The sequence below is a fragment of the Mercurialis annua genome, linkage group LG4, assembly GCF_937616625.2.
Source record: "Mercurialis annua linkage group LG4, ddMerAnnu1.2, whole genome shotgun sequence".
In the NCBI taxonomy this organism is placed as follows: domain Eukaryota; kingdom Viridiplantae; phylum Streptophyta; class Magnoliopsida; order Malpighiales; family Euphorbiaceae; genus Mercurialis; species Mercurialis annua.
This window is the reverse complement of record NC_065573.1, coordinates 28,493,043-28,515,035: the sequence shown is the minus strand read 5'-3', so window position 1 is coordinate 28,515,035 and position 21,993 is coordinate 28,493,043. Positions and strand designations below refer to the sequence as shown.

The 21,993-nt window shown below is 27.6% G+C and overlaps 1 protein-coding gene across 7 annotated transcripts; it reads left to right on the top strand.

The window, feature by feature from the left end:
- The first annotated feature begins 6,928 nt into the window (after positions 1-6,928).
- LOC126677121 (uncharacterized) lies at positions 6,929-10,017 on the top strand. Of its 7 annotated transcripts, none has more exons than XR_007640477.2 (4): positions 6,929-7,108; positions 7,782-8,515; positions 8,915-8,960; positions 9,771-10,017. XR_007640477.2 is itself a non-coding variant. In XM_056105636.1 (3 exons), the coding sequence occupies exon 2, from the start codon at positions 7,870-7,872 to the stop codon at positions 8,494-8,496; it is 627 nt and encodes a 208-aa protein (XP_055961611.1). In that variant the 5' UTR covers positions 6,929-7,108; positions 7,782-7,869; the 3' UTR covers positions 8,497-8,515; positions 8,915-10,017. The 7 variants fall into 7 exon arrangements, 3 of the variants coding, with proteins under 3 accessions (XP_055961611.1, XP_050227552.1, XP_050227551.1); XR_008790646.1 differs by having other exon boundaries at positions 9,576-10,017; XR_008790644.1 differs by having other exon boundaries at positions 9,501-10,017.
- The last annotated feature ends 11,976 nt before the right edge of the window (positions 10,018-21,993 follow it).

Genomic DNA, 21,993 nt, shown 5'->3' with positions numbered 1-21,993 from the left:
TAAAATTTAGTTTTCAAATACATTTCCTAAATACATTGATTAAATGATTTGTAATTCATTGAATTTTGGCTCAATTAAAGGATTTCCTTCTTTTTTTTATTTGTTTCTTATAATTTTAACCATTTACCAATTATTTACTACTGTGTTACCAGAGATATATCAAAAAATTATATGTCACTACATATTAAGACAGTGATAAATAATAAATTACTTACATATTAAGACAGTGATAAATAATAAATTACTAAACTATTACTACATGTTTTATAAATTACTAGAGGTTTACTAATATGTTGCTTAACATATATTTATAAAGTTACTATAGGTTTCCTAATAGGTTACTAATAAGTTACGTAGCATCTATTTATAAAGTTTTATTAAAAAGTTTTATTTATAATTTATTTTCTTTACTTAAATATTAATAATATTTATAATCTCATTTAAATCTATCAACTTTTTTAATATATTTAATTTGATATTTAAAATGATATAATCTTAAAAAATTCTTCATAGACTACTAACTATAAAGCACTACCTTACTATTAATTTACCAAAACAATATCAAAAGTATACTACAACATACAACTGATAAAGGAAATTTAGTTAATATCTATAAAATTATAAAAAATATTATAAGTTTACTAACCAGTTACCAAGACATTACTAACAGTATAAGTCAATTACCATTTACTAAAACTAAAACAGTAGCCATTACAAACAAAGTCATACAAACAAAGTCATAATAGGAAAAAAAAACAATATTGTTCAGATCTTGTTCAGACAAAACACTAAAAAACTTAAAAGTACTAAGCTAAAATGATAAGCTTCAGATCTTGTTCTTCCCTTTCCTCTTTGGATTTGGGACCTCCTCTTCAACCTCTTCATCGCTAACAATATTTCTCTCTATCTTCATATTGCCATAGCGGTACAGAAGAAATGCAACACGCTCACGATAATTCTCAATATTAAATTCAGAAGGTATTTCTTTACGCAGACACAAAAACTCCGCAAAAGCAAGCAAAAACGCACCACAATCGCTGAATAAAAAACATAAAAATGAATTATTCAACAAAACTGCATAATTTTACAAATAGTAAATTTGAAAACATACCAATCCTTTTGATTTGGAAGATCATCCACAGTTTCAATACGGAAAGCATCAGTTGAATTCTTATTCAAATAAGGCTGAGAAGTCAGATCAATGTCACTGCGCAACTCATAAAAATTCATCCGAGATAAAAAAAGTGGAATTAGAACAGAATATTTTGTAGTTGCTTCAACTGCAGACTTCTTCGCCACATTTGAACTCATAGAGTTATACACATATATGCATCTTTCTTTGAAGACCAAACGCCCCAAAATCCAGTGCTTCTGCTTCTTCACGTTCATTGGAAACAACACCTCATCTACATTCTCCCAATGTGTATTGCAAAGCATCTTGTATCCACAAATATACTTTGCAATAAGACTACGATCAGTAACTGAAGTAGATTCAGGCTTCTTCCTCTTCAAGTATGCCACATAGTATGAAGTCATTCTATCATCGAAGAGGCAGTCAGTTGTCGTAATTCGCACACCACCAACAGGTCTATACTTGGCTCTTTTACGAATGTAGTACATAACAATGTTGATATGCTGTAAAGAAAAGTAGAATTATAAATAACTATAACAGTTAGTAAACACTTAGTAGATAAGTAGAACATAACATCAAATGGTAAAAATAGAAATACTTACACGACACTGTAATAATTCACCCGAGTAATTAAGCGAATGAAACCAATTTTTGTTATCCACCTGATCCACGCCATAATTGAACGGAGTTTCAATAATGTCGAAACCTGCTTCATAAGCATTTCGACTACAAAAAAAGAACAAATAGGAGGTAAAAAAACATTCAAGCAATCCTTCTAGCAAAAAATGGTAAATATAACATATCACAATTATAGTCTTACTTAAACTTTTCGTCAACCCAGTTATTAAACTCCATCTGTCCCGCATAACCTGTATCTCTACAAATATCATCATCAAGAGGAAACAATCCCTTTTTAAGAACCACATCCGGCTTAGCCTTAACAAATGCTAGAGGCACCACATCAGCAACTTTGAATTTAGAGGCAATCTTTTCAATTTGCTGTAATTGAGAAGAAAAAGAAAAATGCAATGAATAAATGATAGTTACTATTATTAAAATAAATATGATAATAATTAGTAAACCATTAGCAAACAATTAGAGAAAATATGAAAAGTAAAACTGTTCGAAAACACTTAAAAAAATAACTGTTAACTACATAGTAAACAACTAGTAAACTCTTAGAAAATAAAAAGTAAAACAAAAACATGAAAAATTCTATAGAAGTACTATAAAGGTAATTTTTATTTATATTTATATTTACAAAATAAATATGGTAATGATTAGTAAACCATTAGCAAACCAATTAGAGAAAAAAATGAAAATTAAACTGTTAAAAAACAATTAGAAAAATAGTAAACCACTAGTAAACACTTAGAAAATAAAAAGTAAAACAACAACATAAAAAAATATATAGAAGTACTACCTCAGATGGACTGCCTCGATACACAGCAATTTCTTTCAAAGCTGCCTTCTTTATCTATATAAAAAGCATTAAAAAATGTATTGGTAAAGTACTAATATGCAAATAATAAAAAAACAAAAATTTTAAAAAAGTAAGATAAAAAATATACCTCAGATTCTTGTTTTTCAACAGAACAAGCAGCTTCCTTTTTCAACAAAGCATCAGTAGCTTCCTTTTCAATCTTATTGACCATATCAGTCAGTAAGGACTCATCATATCCGACATCCTCATCAACGCCATGGCCCAACATCTTATCAGCAGCTTCTTTCTCAGCAAGCTCTACAGCTTTTGTAAGGGCATTAAGTTCGCTAGAATTGAATGTAGAGCAGGTTTCTGCCCCAACGGTACTTTGACTACTTAATTCATCGAACTTAAAACTTGGACCGCTATCAAAACAGAAACCCTGAAGAAAAAAAAATTAATAACAATATAGAAAACGCAGCAGACAATTTACATTAAAAACTTAAAAAGTAAAAGTACCCTTCCACTATATTTCACAGCTGTGTCAACCACTTTAGAAACTATATGACCCTCATCATATTTCTTCTCGCCCCTATCAACATCATCCTGCTGCTCATGTCCACTATCATCAGCGACATTTCCATGACTTGAACCATCGTTCTTCTCATTATCCTCGTCTTCATCCGGTTTCTTACCATCTTCTTTAGTATTACCGTCATCATTCTCATTATCATCGTCATTACTGTCACTATCTTTATCGTCATCTTCAGAATCTTCATTTTTATTGTTGTCGTCAGCAACATCTTTCTTTGCATCTTTCCCACAAGACTGATTAAAAATACAAAATTAGTTAACCATTAGAAAACTACAAGTAAATTATTGGTAAACTAAAACATAAAATAATAAATTCAAAAACTAGTAAAGCATTAGCAAACAGCTGGTAAACTACAAGTAAATTGCTAATAGTGTAAAAACCTCAGCAGGAGGAACAGCAGCTTCTTTTTCAGATTCCATTTTCAGAACAGCAGCTTCCTCAAGGGCACTAAGATCGATGGAATCAAACGTCGAAGAAGTCGCTACACCTATAGTACTTTGAGTGTTGACTTCTTCAACATTGGAAGTTGAACCATCATGCAGTGAAAATGCCTTAAAAAAATAAAGTTTATTAGTAAAAATATAGATATTAGACCTTTTACTTAAAAATATAAATTAAAATTAAAATTACCTTGATATTATCTTTTGTAACATTGTGACCCTCATCATCATTTTTTTCACCACTACCAACAGCATCATCATCTTCCAACTTATATTCATAATTGAACCTCTCACTCAAAACAGAATCAGAAGCGAAATTACCAGCACCATCGTCCTCTTCATCATCGTCATTTTCTTCTTTCTTATTATCTTCGTCTTTGTTATTATCCTCCTCTTTCTCGTTGTCATCATTACGATGAAAATCATTCACACCATTATCATCATCTTCAACCTGAAAAACATTTCAATAAAAAACAAGTAAATACACAATTAAAACTAAATGAACAAATTTGGTATACTAACTGTATACAACATAGTAACTAAGTGATTACCTGAATAGGTTGTCCACCAACACCATTTTTTATCAAATCTTTCAGTTCACCAAACTGAGTATTAATACCAGAGAACTGATTCTCTACAAATATCTTGAAATTCTGAAACTCATGGTAAAACTTAGATTGATCCCAAAACAATTTATGAATTTTAGTTTTCATTGAAATCCCTTCACTTGCTTCTGGCTCATTCTCAACTTTCCGCTTTCCTTTGACAAACAAACCTTCTAAATCCAGCGCTGACCTCTCCTCGCCAGTGGGATGTAAATTGCTTAATTTCAACTAAATATAAATGATAAAACTGAGTCAGTTAACTTAATGGTTACTAAAAGTGAACCACCAGTTTACCAGAACTATATTGCACAAATAGATATTTAATGAATAGTTAGACTAATATATTAAAATACCTGGTCAGCAGTTTTATCAAATAGGTTTCGCAAGAAATACGAGCGTTCTTGGACCTCTAACACCTCCCAACGCAGTATACGAGGAATTTCATTTCCTGAACTAGTAGCAACTGCGCTTTCAATTGTAGGGCAACACTCAAAAAACCAAGTTTGGAAAGCCAAAGGAAATCCATCATATCGAGAGGAATTAGGATGACCAGTTTTTGAACTTTTTCTCTTTAAAAAATCACAATTTTTCCAAGTACTGAGTTTACTTTTCAAATACTCCACTGTAAAATGAAACAAATCCTTCCCCCAAGGAAAATTTTCAAATTCCCCACTACAAACAAGATCAAAATTCTTATCACGAACATTTGACTCATCTTTGTTGTTATATAGAAAATTCTCAATAAAATACAAAACAGCCATTTGAAAAGCCTCTTCCTCATTATTCCAACGCTTAGAAACAAAGCTATCCTCCAAAAACTTTTTTGAAACTTTTTTTACATTTCCAAAACAGTTTTTTCTAAAGTCAGAAGACACATTATTCTGAGACTTAAAATCAACACTGCCATTAACTTTCAAACCGGTTATTAAAGCAAATTCGTCGATTGAAAACTTAAGAAACTTTCCTGACACCTTAATCCACAACTCATATTTAACAGGCTGTTTAACTTCTCTAAGCAGTAAACAGTGAATCAACTGCCCTTGAAGTTTATACTCTTTCATGCGTAAAAAATATCCAAAAACAGATTTTGAAAACCTTTCTAAAGTTTCAGGTTGTAAAAGTTTTTTGATATTAGAAATGACAGAAACACCAGCATTATGAAGAATCTTGTGGGGAAAATGCTCATGAGGCCTAATGAAATAGTCCCAATCCTGAAAAGTAAAATTAAAACTGATAAACATATGAATAGTAAAATATATAATATAGCAAAAAGAAAAAACATCATTAGAAAACATATAGAAAACCATATAAATATTACAATAATATAAAGTAAAAACTAGATTCCCATTAACAACCATTAGGTAAACTATGATTAAAACTAAATTTAAACAAAATATTTGTAATAAAAAAAATGAAATGAAAAACAAGCTCTTAACTAACACATAGTAATTCTCTCAAAAAAAAAAAACTAACACATAGTAACACAAAAACAAACCTATATACAAATATATGTATATTATAACAAAATTAGAAAACAAAAATAAAAACAGATAACCATTAGAAACTAGTAAGATAATTATAATATAAATTAACAATATTAAATAAACGAGTAAATTAACCACATAAGCATTTATAAACTGATTAAAAATTCCAAATCACACAATAATCACATTATTAACTAATAAATAACAAATAAAATGCAATTAATAAAAAAATGTAACAAACAAAATAATTAAAATACCTTAACATTTCTAATAGCTTTAGAACTTTCACCAACAGAAAAGTTTGGTTTCATTTTTTTCTTAACTTGCATCGGAACTTCCTGAAAATCGTCGTCATCGTCATCATGATCATCTGAAACTCTCATTTCAGTCTCTACAAAATCAATCTTCCGTTTCATCGCTGGATTCTTTCGTTTAGGGATTTTAGAGGGAGATTTAGGATTTTTTTTCGAAACTGAGCGAGTAGTAACCATTTTGTGAAGAGTATGAAATTAAAAAACTGAACGCAAAGAACACTAAGTAATCGTGGTTGAGCAGTTAAGAAAACACAAAGTCAGTAAGGAAATGGAGCGGTTAAAAGAGAAAAAGAAGGAAATTTAAACATGCAATGACAGACAAAACACCTAGATTATAGCGAAGGATTAATAGCTGAGAGATAATTGAAATGAGATTAACGGTAAAATATGAAACGAAAAGTACTAATCTGCAATACAAAAACAATAAGATCGTAAAAAAGATGGAGGATGGGCCGCGCGGTGCTGATGAGATTATTTAGGCCTTTTAACGTGCTGGGCCTAATTTCCACTATATAATAAGCTAATGAGTATTTGCGATAGAAAATCTATTAATTATTATTTAATTTTTTTATTAATTTTTACCAGATGACTGACGCATCATTGGTTTATTGCACGAATGACATAAAATAAAAGTCACGTGCAATAATTTTTCCAAATGAAAAGACCTAGCCTAATCTAAAAGGTGCTAATTCGATATGGTATCCATCACATCTTACTCCTCCTTAAATCTTTGCTTATCATTCCTTAATCCATACAAATTTACAATAGTAGTCATTTCAACCCCTCTAATTGTACTTTGTTTGACATTTACTACCCTAAATTATAGAAACTTTCTTGTAGTTAGCCGTAGAAGAACAACTAATAGTAAATTAACAAATTAAACAAAAAAATTAACATAAAAATGACCAATGAACTTAATTAGTTAATATAAAAGAAAAAAGAAGTGTTCTTTCTCCCGTGCGGTTAAAAAAAACTCCCTCTTTCTTCAACCTAAAACATTAACAACAACAGCAACAAAAATCCTATAAAACAAGAGAAACCCTAATTTGAACTGGGCGGTTTCTTTAATTAAACCTTAGAGAAGAAAAAAAAAACATGATAATTGAACTGATCAGGTACTTACAATTTCAAATTCAATTCAAATTCTTTGTTTCTATGTGCAATTCATGTCAATTTGCCATTTGATTTGTGCAATTCAATTGAATCAAGCTTATGTTCTTTCTACTTCATCTTTGATTTCTTATTTTCAATCTTAATCCAATTTGAATTCTTTTTCAGCTGATATGATTCTAAAAGAAAGCTGTGTTTTTTTTTTGCCTTGTAATTTGCTTGATGTTCTTTTGAATTCTGTTATTTGACTGATTGTTTTGGAATTCTTCAAGATGGATACTGTTAATTCTTTGAGAAACATCAGAGACTTGTTTGATTATAGTTTTGCATTTGGTGGCAGCTCTATTTTTCTATATTTGATGAAGCACAATAATTTTGCTTTGTTAGATTTAGTTAAGTGAATTGAAATCCCCATTAAATTCAGAATTTGGTTTTTTAGGTGAGATTTAGTTTGTCAATTAGAATATCATTTCTGATTGGGAAATGATTGATGCAAGTGATCTGAATTATGATCTGGTTTGGATTATTGGTTAGGTTGATTATCCTCATAGATGAGATTGAGATTGATCATGTGTCATTTCTTTTGTCGTATTGATCATGTTTAATTTCTTTATCTGATTTACACTTCGATGATAGGGTTCGATACTGAACTCGTGATCTTTTTTTGTTTTTAAATAGTTTTAGTATAGGTGTTGAGATGGCATCAATTTAGCGAAGAAATTGAAGTCGTTTGGTGTATAGATACTTGAATTGTGGAAGTGGAGCAATGGAAGCTAATGTATGTGACATCAATCAATTGGATGCTGATGTCCTTTTGCCTCCTCGAAAACGTCTGCTTGCTGGATACAAGAAACAGAGTTCCGATGGAGATGCAGTTTTGCACCCTCCTGCAGTGGCTTCCTCATCATCTTCTGCTTCTCCTACATCTCCAGCTCTTCCCTTACAATCTCCATCGCCTCCTTCAAGCGAATTTCAAGCTCGTCTCAGCAACTTGCTGAGTTCGCATTTTAGTAACAATAATTATAATCTTTCACCCGAGCAAATTATAGACGCCTCAAAATCAGCAGCTATTGCTGCTGTTAGGGCTGCAGAAGCTGCTAGAATTGCAGCTCACGAGAAAGCTGCTATTGCAGCAAAAGCTGTGGCAGCTGCTAAGAGTGCTTTAGCCATGGTTGCGGCATTTCCTGAAGAGGCGTCTAGGAAGGAAAGGTACTTGAAAAGGAATAAGCTGAAGAAGCATGTCCAGGTGCAGCTTTTGTACGAGAAACACCAACCTGTTAAGAACTGTAGGGATGATGAAGAATTAGCTCGTAAATTGCATCGGGTTATGAACAGCTCCCCACGAACTTCAAAAAATTCTTCGAGTTCTGAAATAAAGGGTCATAAACATTAGAAGCTTTAAAGCTCAACAGGTTTATTCTTTATTTCTGTTTTGGAATTTTTGGAATTTCCTGTATAAGTAAAGAGTGTACATTAACATGAACAGGAAAAAAAAGTTATTGAATAAATATTTTACTTTTTTTGTAGTTTGCCTTTTGTGATAGGATCTGGTTAATTAAAAGTGACTGTAATATATCCGTCTCTGTTGTGTTTTGATCAATTAAATAATAATAAAAGGAGTTCAGAATTCTTTGATTTTGATCATTTTTATTACTTTAGATTCCTCTGTTTTGTGAAGTGTACTCAGCATGAAGAAACAGAGAACTAATATACGTTTTGTTTTACTTTGAAGAATTTTTCTTCATTTGGAGATAATGTTCCCCGTTTATGGTTTGTTACCTCATCCTGATTAGGGTTTGGTAACTCATCAGGGCAGCATGGCTCGGAAAATTCTTGCGTATAAGCGACTTGTTGATGGTAAGTTTTATCAGTTCTCTTTTATGAATTTTGGAAAATTTGTGCATGGTTAGGACTTGGGAAGTGTTTATATATAACTGTCTTTCTTATTTGATTCTTAAGTAGAATTTTGATAAACAGTAATGAATGATGTGAGCAGCTCATTTGATGCATATTGATGATATAACCTTGGCCACTTCATTCAATGTGCCTTTGTAACGGTATCAAAATTTACTAATTATTTCAGTAATATCCTACAAATTGAAATCTTCTGTTGACTATCCTCTTTTCTTCAATTGCTTTTATCTGAACCTATGTTGCATGGAGACGCTTAAACGAGAAATGCTGAAATAGAAGTAGCGAAATAATATTTATACTACAAAAGATAAAAAATATTAAAAAATTGGAGTTTCGGAATTGTTTCCGGAAACGGAATATAAAACACCCAAATGTAGGATTCAATAAGTTTCCGTGCAACATAGGTCTGAACAGCTAGACTAGAAGTGATATTATGGGCTAATACTCTATTTAGCTATTTCACAGTAGAAAATTTGAATGCAGCTTGGCACTGATTGAAGAAACACACAGACTGTTATACTGAAAAATGAAAACTTATGGACATTCAACTAGCTGCAGGATTAGAAGCTCCTCGTAATAACTTGGAGCTGCAAGTTGAAACTTCTCAGAGCAAGGGATGAAGTGGTCTGTGATTCTGATTTGGAGGATGTTCATCCATATGTGTGGGGATTATTGTAAATGTTAGTTACGATAATTTTCGTGTGCCGTCTTTGTTTGTCACATCTTAGCTACAAATTCTCATCAATTTTTCAGGCTGAAGAAGACTGGCCTGGAAAGAAGTGTTCTCTTGTTGAGGCTTCAATCTTCGAGCATTGTGGACAGGTCGATGGGTGTACTATATATATGTTACCATGAAAATCTAATTATCTTGCGAGAACATAGGATTGGCAGGTAGGATTTCAGATGTAACTTGTAATTAATTGGATTAAATACCTGACAGAAAGATTCAGGAACACAAGAAAATAAATAAAAAGACAGTTTTACAATGTTGTTGATTTCACCAATCTACTATAGCTCAAATGGTATAAGCAATAAGTATGTTAGGTTGTGAAATCGATTCCTCCCACAAGCGCTCCTCCTCCGCAATTATAAAAAAAATCAAATTTTACTTCGAATATTAATGTTGTCTCTTTACAAGTTAAAATAATAATATAAATATTTTAATTTTGTATTTGAGTTAAAATTCCTAATGTATTGCTTGTGATACGAAATGAAAAAAAAAATAGGGTTAACAATAAAACTATTCAAAAAATCATTTAAGTTTTAAAAATACAATGTATACCCAAAAAAAATTCATCTCTACTTGAAAAAAATAAAAATAAAAAATCACTTGATGCTTTATTTTTTTCTAAAACAAATTACACTATATATACCTGATACTTTAAAATAGGTAAAATTATAAAAAAATACCCTGCTTCTGAGAAATAATTACAGCGGTTCCTCATTTTTGACACTTTTACTTTCACACCTTTTTTATTTACCAATATGACTTTTTTTTAGTTTTTTAATTATAAATTACCTTTTTCACTTTATGTTTAACGTCTTCTTTTATTGATTTTCTTTTATATTTTTTCTATTTGGTGATATTTTTGTGTGTTTATAGTGTTTTTATGGAAGTATAACGGCAGCGGCAATGGAAGTATAGCAGCACTGGCGATGGGGTATTTTTGAATTACTTTCTAAAACGGGATACCGAGTATAATTAGGAAATCATGCGATGTATTTTTATAATTATTTCTCAAAAATAAGATATTTTTGTAAATCTTCCGTTAAAAATTCATCGTTCAATAAATCTATATCTATATTATATATAAAAGTACGGATGGGGGGGGACAGGCACTTTTACGTTATTACCCTTAACATTGTTTTAACTATTAATATAATTAATCAACAAAATTAATAATCCTATCCTAATCCAACTCATAATATATTTCCTAATCCAATACAAATTCTAATTAATTTCTAATTAATTTAATACTAATTAAAAAATTCTAATCCAACTCATAAGATATTTCCTAATTCAATACGAACTCTAACTAATTTCTAATTAGTTTAATAACTAATTTAAATAATATATGATTATATAATAAATTTAATTTTTAATTATAATTATGTCTTTTTTTTTTGAATACATGATTATACTTATATCTTATTAGCTAGCATATATGGCAATTCATAAACATTAACCTGGTTTTGATTTTCGTATAATAATACATAGGAAATAATATCACAAAGTTGACACTATATGATAAGAAATATGTATTTGATTTGATAAAGGAAATAAGAATTTAACATGGATTAGAAAACTATATTATCTATAACATACCAAATATACCAAGACTTGATAAAATTACTATTTACAAATTATTACTTGCTAGAGACTATTATTACCTTAACTATTTACTGTTTTAATTGCAGCTATAAATTTTCGTGTGTTGAATTTACTATTTATGTGTCCATTTAATAAACCAATGTTATGAAATTATTTATTTAAAATAGAATTCTTTTTATATATAACTATTACTATTAAATTAGTTAATTGCTACAAAAATATTTTTTAATTTAACAAAAACTCTAAGAAATTTAATATCAATTATACATAAAACATATTGATACAATTGTAATAAATTTAATTTAATTTATATTATAAATCATAAATTAATATTATTTACATTGATTAATTTATTAATAAATATTGTCAAGTCACGTTACGAGCCACGTGCATAGCACGTACTGCGAAACTAGTCTTCATAAAAGCGGACAAGGTGAAAAATTATAGGCGCTAAGTGAGAAAAAAATATTGAATAAGAATTTTTTTTTTTTTTTGAAAACTGATACTTTTGAAAAGCTTAGCGGTTCCTTTGGGGAAAAAAAAAAGCTTAGCGGTTTTTAGGTTATTTTTGTGGTTTTTCAAAGAAGATACTAACCCAACTTGATAATGACATCAGTATAAAAAGAGAAATTTATAATCCTTCTGAATTGATGCCTAAGTTTCCCCACCAACTGCCACAATTAGTGGTACGATTGATTTATTAACTTCTAAGCTTTCATGAAATAGTAATAGTTTAAGAGACGATAGAATTAGAGAGTTAAGCTGAATATCAAAAATTAATTACCCGAAATCCTATTTCTTTTAGACAGGAACATAAACTGCCTGAATTGGAAAATAAAAGGATAGAATAATAGAATTTCGTGTAATTAATTCAAACGTACTTATGCACATATAACGAGATGCTTCAATAAAAATAGCACAACATCATTCGCACATACTCAATGAATTTAAAAATTAAATTACATAATTGCTTAATTAGAACATTACAATCAATTTTTATATAACTTTCATGAAAAAGGAGAAAATAAACTTTTTGTGAAGACATTAATTTTTCATTAAGAAATAAATGATTAAAAAAATAACTATTGAAAAAAAAATCTGACCAATTACATCTATCTTTACCATTAGTATTGAAATTCATATCCCAAAGATGAAAATAAATAAATTTTCATTGTTATTGAAAATAATAATAATGAAGGAATATGAAACAAAAATAAGAGTATAAAATTTAGATTGGTCAAAGAGAAAAATAGTTAATCTAATAACTATCAAAAAAAACTGTGTCCATTTTAAATATTTAATTTTTTCATGTTTATAAAACTATAGTAAAATATAAATAAAATGTATATATATATATCTATAATTTTAATCCGTTTGTCAAATTTATTATACTTTTAAAATGTAGAATATTTTTTAAGCCTTTTCCAAATATAACCGCAATCAATTTGAAACAGATGAGGGTGAAGTTTTACATCTACACATATACAATTAAATTTATGTGGTATATACAAATATCGTATCACATCAACCTCAATTGATTATAGATATATAAAAAGGTCGAATAAATATGATGCAAGTTATGAGGAGATAAATATAATTGTCTAAAATATATAATTATTGTATATTTTTGTTTATTATATAAAACAAATTATGAATGTCTTACTGTGTAGATCCTAATGTATAATTTTTTTGAGTAATCATTGCAACTTAGGTCCTAAGTATCTAAATGAGAGTCATTTAGAGATGATATAAAAAATAGGTAAATATAATTGAATCAAATACTTTTAATGTGGTCAGATGCGAAATATAATCAACATGGGATCACATGCATGTTATTTAGTGACAAATCCTAACTTCATATTTATATTTTTTAAAGGACTAAGGATAAAAAGAAGAGTAGATGCCATGCAAGCACAACGGTAAAATTAGAAAAATCCATATCACATCCGACAATCTTCACTAATTATTCCTTAATCTTTTCTTTTCTTCCCCTAGGACCGTAAATAAACCGAACTGCTCATGAACAGTTTGTCTTTTATCACGATAAGAATTTAGTTCGTGTCCGTCAATATTTTAAACAAATGAGATCAAATTTAATTTTATGTTCATTTATTTAAAAGAGTTGAACATGAATGCAGTGTTTACGTTCACAAACAACTTGTAAATATAACTTGTTTAATTGTTCATGAACGAACTCGTCTATTAACTCGACTAAAATTTTATCACTTGTTCATATATAAATTTTATAAAGAGTTTGCAGATTGAGTTGTCTGTATGTTCGACTAAGAGTTTGTAAACCAACTCACAGTTAAATTTGATATTAATGTATCATTAATTAAAATTATATAGTTTTTGATATAAAAAAAAACATGTGTTCGTTTCTTCACAGTCCGTGTTCGTTTGTTTGCAGTCCGTGTTCGTTTGTTTGGCTGTTAAAAATGCTATCATGAGCAAACTCGTTTAATACCTTCACGAATTTGTTTGTTTTAGTAGATAAATGAACAAATATGAACTGAACATGAACGCTATAAATTTTAAATAAGCCGAATATGGACATATATATCTTAAGTAAACCGAACATGAACAATTCATTCAAAACTCGAACGAACATGAACCGAACGTGAACATCTCGTCCGTGTAACGAACCAAACGTGAATATTTCAAAATTTGACTCGGCTCAGTTCATTTTATGTCCTACCCGAATCTCTATATGTTTGTTATTTTTGAAATGCCACTTAATAATTTAATTATTTCTGCTGTTGTTTTTTAATATATTGTTAAATTTAGTTAAATGATATCATTTTTAATAGTCCATCTGATAATTTATATGGCTAATTTTTGTCATTTTTTCAATTCAATAATTTTCACATATGCAAGTAAATACATGTACTAAATAAACACCAATAATAAATTAATATATGATATAATAATAAAATTTGTATTTAATGATTTACAATAATAATCTGTATTTATATTTAATAATAATTAATAATGATGACTATTATTATCCTATATGTAAGTATAAATAAGTTAAACGATAATAATAGTTAATTAATTCCAATATTATAATTATAATTTTTCATAAATTATGTATAAATTAATTGAGAATAATTTATATTTAAAATATATAAATAAAAATATGTAATTCTAATAATTAAATAAAATAGTACATTTGATTTTGTGTATCTTCAGTTAGCATGGTTTTAAGACAACACTGCTACCATTGCCTCTAATGACGACGCCATCGATGCCATTGTCGGTGTTCAAAGCTGAAGATGCCAACCTCCATATTCGGTGGGCTAATTATCACTCATAAATACTGACCTTTGGTCTATCTTAGGCCTAATTACTTAAAAAAAACTCATCTTGAAACAAATTTTCGTTTATACCCTGACCTAGGAAAAAGTTCATTTGTACCCTTTTTTTGATTTTTCGTTTTCAACTGTACCCCAAAATTTTATTTTTTGATAATTTAATTAATTAAAGGATGAAAATATTAAAAATAATTAAATAGAAGGGTTATATCATCTTTTTTCTATTTGAAAAAATACAAATAAATTAAAAAAGGAAGGATTATTTTAAGCTTTTTCTAGATATAAAAAATTCAATTTAGTGATTTAGGGTAGAGTTGAAAACAAAAAATCAAAAAAAGAATACAAATGAACTTTTTCCTAGGTCATGGTATAAACGAAAAAATATTACAAAGTGGGGTTTTTTTAAGTAATTAAGCCATTTTACACTAAACTCTTCGAATAAAATCCTCTTGAATTATATATGATGGCGCTCACCATGGCCATTCCGCCTAAAAAATCTGTTAAGTCGGCCAAAAGTGATGAGTTGTCATTTTAAAAAATGGCAATAACATATCAGCTGCCATGTCACCAAAAACTAAAATTACCCAAAACACTCTTAAATTTAATTAAAAAAAATAAAATTAATCCCAACCCAATTCAAGTACACTAAATCTAAACTAATCACTCGCATTGTCTCACCCACTACCTCCACTCAACCAACCGTCTGCCACCCTCGCTCCTCCTTTGGTCCTCGTCTGAGGAGGACTCGCACTGCTCCTCCTCTGACCATCTGAGAAGATGATCGATTTGTCTTCTCATCTGAAAAGACGACCGGTTCGAAGGTGAATGGGCAAGAAAAACTGATAGTGGCAATGTTGGACCGGCGGCGGTAGGTGACGGTTAGAGATTGGGTTAGTGGTTTCGTTGGATTGAGTGTGATTGAATTTTGATTTGCATAATTTTTTTATTAATTTTAATAGTTTTAGAGGTAATTTTGGGTGTTTTAGAATTTAAGATATCTTGATAGCGTGGCAGTTGATGTGATACCGCCAATTTTTTATTAAGAATGGCAGTTCATTATGATTTAACAAATTTTTTGGACGGAATGACCATAGTAAGTGCCACCAAATAATTCAGTGGGTTCACTGATAGTTTTTTAAACTCAAAAGGTTTACTGTAATAGGTCAAAAAGGTCAATGGATGATTATTAGCTCTCATTTATATATCTCGCGAGTATAATAACTATTTTATAAAATATCATTAATTGGTCAATGTTTATAGTTTAGGGGTCAATTTTTTTCTCGGTTCTAACATTGAGCCGAGTCAAAGATCAGAGTCAACACGTGCAATAATTTTTCAATAAAAGTGTTTATTTTATAAATTGATTGTGTCATGTTATATTTATAATAAGGCAATGAAAAATTTACGATAATAAATATTTTAATTATTATTTAATAATTTTTTATTAATTTTTTCATGACTAATGCATCATAAATTTATTATATAAACGCAATGCGGCAATGTTATACTCCCTACATTTTCTTTAGTTGTCATTTTAGACAAGTATATTTTTGTATCAATAGTTGTCTTTTTAAAAATTCAATATAACATTAGGTATTATCTTGTAAAATTATTCCTTTTTTAATAAATGATTTTATGACTCAATTTATAAAAATATTTATTTATAAGAGTATTTATTTTTATAATTTAAAAAACTCCATTTTTTTAATATATACAATTTTAAGTAGTACTAATATTTTTTCAAATAAGGTATTTTCAAAGTAAAAATTGCATAAGTTGCGTTAGATGCCGACAATTAAATGAAGGGAGACACAAGTGGAAGGCGATGAAAATCCACATGACCCATAATTGTCAGTGTCAGCTTTTAAAAGCACAATCTGCTGCTACTTCTACTATTCTTACAACAATCAGAATTCAGTGTAAGAATGTCTCTTTGTTTAATGTTTTTTGGTTTTGGTGCCAACAATCACAAGAGTCATTGGTATGGTTTAATTTGAGAATTTTTTTTTCTCAAAAATAATAACTAATTGTTTAAAATTTCTATTGTTAGTTGTTAGTTAAGAAGGCGTGGTTCGAAACTATAATTTTTTAATACACTTAGGGACCGTTTGGTTTAAGGTTGGAAATGGGAATCGGAATGGAAATGGAAATGAAAAAAAATAGAAATGAGAATGATTATTTTCATTTTTTTATTTGGTTTAAAGTGTAGGAGTGGGAATAGAAATGGATAAAATTTAATAAAAATATTATCTATCATTTATTAAAAATATTTTTTTATATAAAAATTATTTTTTTAAAATAAATTATTTTAAAAAATATATTAAAAATATTTTTTTATTTAATGTATATTTTTTAAAATTTTAAAATAATTTTTTTAATATTTATATCTTTATTATTTATCATTAACATATTTTGTTAAAGTTTGATTCTCATTCTCAAAAGTTCATCCATAAAGTAAGGGGGGAATAGGTGATTTCCATGGAAGGGGTAATCACATTTCCATTATCTAGTGTAATTTGACAAAATAAACATAAATAATGGGAATTTCCATTCCCCCCTTTTTTTGACTAAGCAAACGGCCCCTTAGAGATATCTTAGTTATATAAGTTAGGTTCATATTGACATTTGATTTCAGAATTCGCTCGCACTTAATTACCCAACTACACAAACTTAAAGGGGCTAATGTCTTAAAAATATAATCTTTTAGCTCATTTTTAATCTTACCCATACGTTGAAAAATCATAAATTTTAACTTATTTTGCATTTTTACATTTCAATTATATCCTAAAATATTAAATTGACGTTTTTTTATTTGAAAAAAATTCTCCATCTGTAGAATATATTAATTATATATATTTACATTTAGTTAAATTAATTAAAAATTTAAATTAATTTTAATTTAATTATGGTTTTTAGTTAGTTTTTAAAAATAAAAAACTTATTTGTACTTTTTTAAATGAAAATATATATAATTTTATCTTTAGACTTTGTTAATTGAATGATTTTATTTTTTGAGTAAAAATATTGTTAGAAATTGAATAATTGGGATAATTAAAACGAGAAAATGTAAAATAGGGTAAAATTGACCAGTTTTTAACGTCAAAATATGATTAAAAGAGGCTGTTTTTTTACGGCATTAGGCTTTTATAGGTAATTCTAAGTTTTCATATTGTTGATAAATGTTTGGATTCAAGTTCATTTGAACTTGAGGGGGTTATGTTCACGATTTAAACCGTTCATTATAAAATGAAGGGTTAATTGCAAATTCATACACGAACTTTACCCTAATTTGCAATTACAACATAAACTTTGAAACTTGAAAATGTTAGTAACCAATTTTATACTTTTGGCAAATCGATACACCAAACACGAAACACGTGGACATTGTAATATAGCTCCATGCGTCGTTGCGTGATTGGTCAGTGTACCAATTTGCCAAAAAATAAAAGTTGGTTGCTGACATTGCCAAGTTTCAAAGTTTACGTTGTAATTGCAAATTAGGATAAAGTTCATGTATGCATTTGTAATTAACTCTAAAATGAATGATTTAAATTAATTTGATTAATTTTTTTTTTGATATACATCGTTTGGTTTATAATAAAAGATTTAAATTGTGAACATGATCCCCTCAAGTTTAAAATGAATTTGAGAAAATTTCAATTCTAGATGTTTTTGTTATTTGATACCCTTCTCATTTTAAAATAATAGTAGATAGTAATTAATATGGAATTTTTAAAACATTATTCAAAAACGTTATTTAGCAAAAGATACAAACAAAATTCTCGTAGTTTTTATAAAAATACAGATTAGCTTTTAAATTACTTTTGGAACAATCGAATTCTTTTTATTTTCAAAATATAACAAATAACACCTTTTGTCCAACACTATTAGAAACACTTGCTACCTGCTGACATATTTTTCATAACCATATCGAAAATAAGGTTAAGAAATAATTTTAATATTTAAAATATTTACCAAAAACTTAAGGGTTAAGTGTCCAAAAATATATTAAAACGGTTAAAATGCTCTTTTAAAAAAATTAGAGGACTTTCCTTAACAATTTGAAAACATCAAGCGCTTAAGTGGACATACAAATTTAAGGAGCTTATATAAACTTTTTAAATAATTTGAAGGGTTTTTGTACTTTTTACCTAAAAATATTAGATAAGAATTTTTAAAAAAATTTAAGGTACTGAAAAACATGAATATTTATAAAATACACAACTGAAAAAACAAAAATATTAAACTAAAATGAAACCAGATTTTTTTGGATTTAATTTTGATTTATTTTCAGTCATACGGTAAACCAAAATTAAACCGACATTAAATCTAAAAAAAACACATACATACACCTAATAAATACTTAAAAATACTCATACATAACAGTCAAAAAAAATCAAAAGCATATATAAAAACACCAAAAATAATAAAAAAAACACTTAAAATAAACCTAAAACACTTAAAAATACTCATATGTGAAAAGGTTAATAAAGGCAACAGTGTACCCGTCAACGCTGAGCATACCAAGCGTCGATTGTGCTGTTGATCACCATTGACTGCCGCCGACCAGAAATTTTTTCAACCGAACTCTAGCGGCTGGAAACACATATAATAAAAAACATATGGTTATTAATATAATGTTGTAATTTTTTAATTCTATTTTAATTATTATCAAGTGAGATTTTATAAAAAAAAATACAAATATTTTATAATGATTAAAATATAAAATTGAACTAATAATTATATACTGATGATTTATAGTCATCATAATCAACAAAAAATTCAGCGAATGTATTTTTTGTCAGGTTTTATTTAATAAAAAAGAGCTTTTCAAGTAATTTATCTAACGTGAATGAAAGTTTTAATTATTTAAATAAAGATAATATTCGAACAAAATAAATAAAAAGATAAACATGTCTATTATTTTGGAACATATGGAAATAGCAAAATAGACTACTAATATTTTATTTAATTTTTTGACAATTTTGTATCTCATTTTATCTATTTTTAGTGTGAGATAGTCATTAAACTTTTATTGTAAATGAAAAATGCATGATATAAATAAGAAAAAGATCGATATTATTTATATATTATACTCACCGTATCTAATAGGATAATGATTTTTTTAATACAAATGATATCTCCATTATGGAGAAAATATAAATATAAGAATTTAAAAAAGATATTTAATAATCTGATATATATATATATATATATATATATATATAATAAGATGCTTAAACAATTGTCTAAAGCATTTTTTGCAAATTCTCTTACAAAATAGAAATAAAATTCTCACATGATGAAGATCAAATTTTCAATAGAAGACTAATGACCCCTTCATATAAAAGGAACAAACAAACCCTTTAAAAAAGGACAAATTAAATATTAATAAAAAAATTACATTCAACAAAATAAAATTGATATAGCCATTAGATAATGTTTATTGTTAAGAAATCTTGATTTATATTTTGATTTTTGATTCACATATAAAATTAGACTTTATACGTTTTTTTGTCAATGAATTTTAACCAACCAAAAAAAAAGATAAAAATAAATTCGACTACTTATTATATTTTATAAGATAAAACAATTTTTTTATACAAGGGCTATCGCCAACATATGAAAATAAATTATTAACAGCAATCAGAAAATTAAATTGAAAAAAATCGACGACTAAAGTTTTATTATTTGAAAAAAAAAAACAAAGGAGATGTGTATAACAGGATGATGAGTTTAAAATTTAAACACATTAAATTTATTTATTTTTAAATCAAAATTAACATGAAAAAGTTAAACATTTTCATCGAAACAAAAATTAATTATTTTTTCATCGAAACAAAAATTAATTATTTATATCATTTTAACAGTAATATTAATAACTAAAGGAGTACTATTGACTAATTTATTAGTCACTTATTATGTTATCTCTAATGAAAATAAAGAAAAGAAAAACTTTGACCTAACCAGAACACAAACTATGCCATAATATACGGTGGGTGGGATTTAATGTTCTCATCTTCACACAATTATCGGTTCGCTAATTTATGGTCAGCAGAAAAAAAGTTTTATTAAAAAAGTTTGTATATTCTATAAATATTATTTTATAAAATGTGATATATTTTAATATTTTATTAAATTGATTTAATATTTCATTACTATTAGAGAAAATTACTATAAAACTTCTCATATTTAATATAATTCACACTTTAATCCTTTCTATTTAAAACTAAATTATGTGGCCCTTCACTTTTGCTTCCATCAATATTTTAGTCTCTCCATCTATTTTTAGTTTTAGTCAACGAAATCAAGAAATTTATGGGTAAATTAATTATCAAACCTGCAGGACGAAATCGTTGATAAAAACAAAAATAAGGGGTGAAATTGTGGGAAAAACAAAAGTGGGAGACCATATAGTGAAAGGCTATATAGTTCAATTTTTAAATAAAAGGGACTAAACTGAAAATTATATCAAATATGAGAAATATCATAGTAATTTTCTCTTACTATCAATATTTATGAATTCATATTTGAATCCATCAAAGTATTAAGAAAAAAATATTACATTTTAACGTTAAAAAAATTATCCTAATATTTATCATTATTTATACTGTTAACTCTATTGGTTCATGATCAAAAAATGGTCGATTAATGTTATGTCAGATTTTTATAAATTTATCATTGAAATTCAGTAATGTGATTCATGATTTTATTTTTTTTATTTTTATTTTTTAATAGTTTCTCATTTTTATTTGTAATTATTTAGTATTTTTATTTTTTTACAGTTTAATTATAAAATTGAGAAAAGTACATCATCTACATTTTTAAATTTTATTTACAAAAATAAACTATTTCAAATGACATTTCATATTTGACCGTTTAAATATTTTTTATTTTTTATTTACTTTATTTATAGAAATAATATTTTTATTTAGAAAAACACCAAAATCATCCGGAAAACATCAAAAATATATCGGCAGAGTTTGATGATTAGTCACCTAAAAAATCCGAGCAATGGAGGTCAACAGACAGTCAACACGTGGTATGTTCACTAAAATAAAAGTGAGGGACTAAATTATTTCTTTAAAATTAGTTTTTTTTTTTTTTAATTTATGCTTTTAATTTAATTGACTAATACTAAAAATAGACAGAGGGGTTAAATTGTTGGCAGAATTAAAAGTAAGGTGCTGGTTGTAATAATTTATTCAACATTAAATATTTAGTTAGTAATAAAGTTGAAATAGGTAAGAATGATAATGATTACACTACCGAACCAAAGACCAAAATTGCGTCTTTTTCTTTTTCTTTATATCATTTGTCATCATTCATT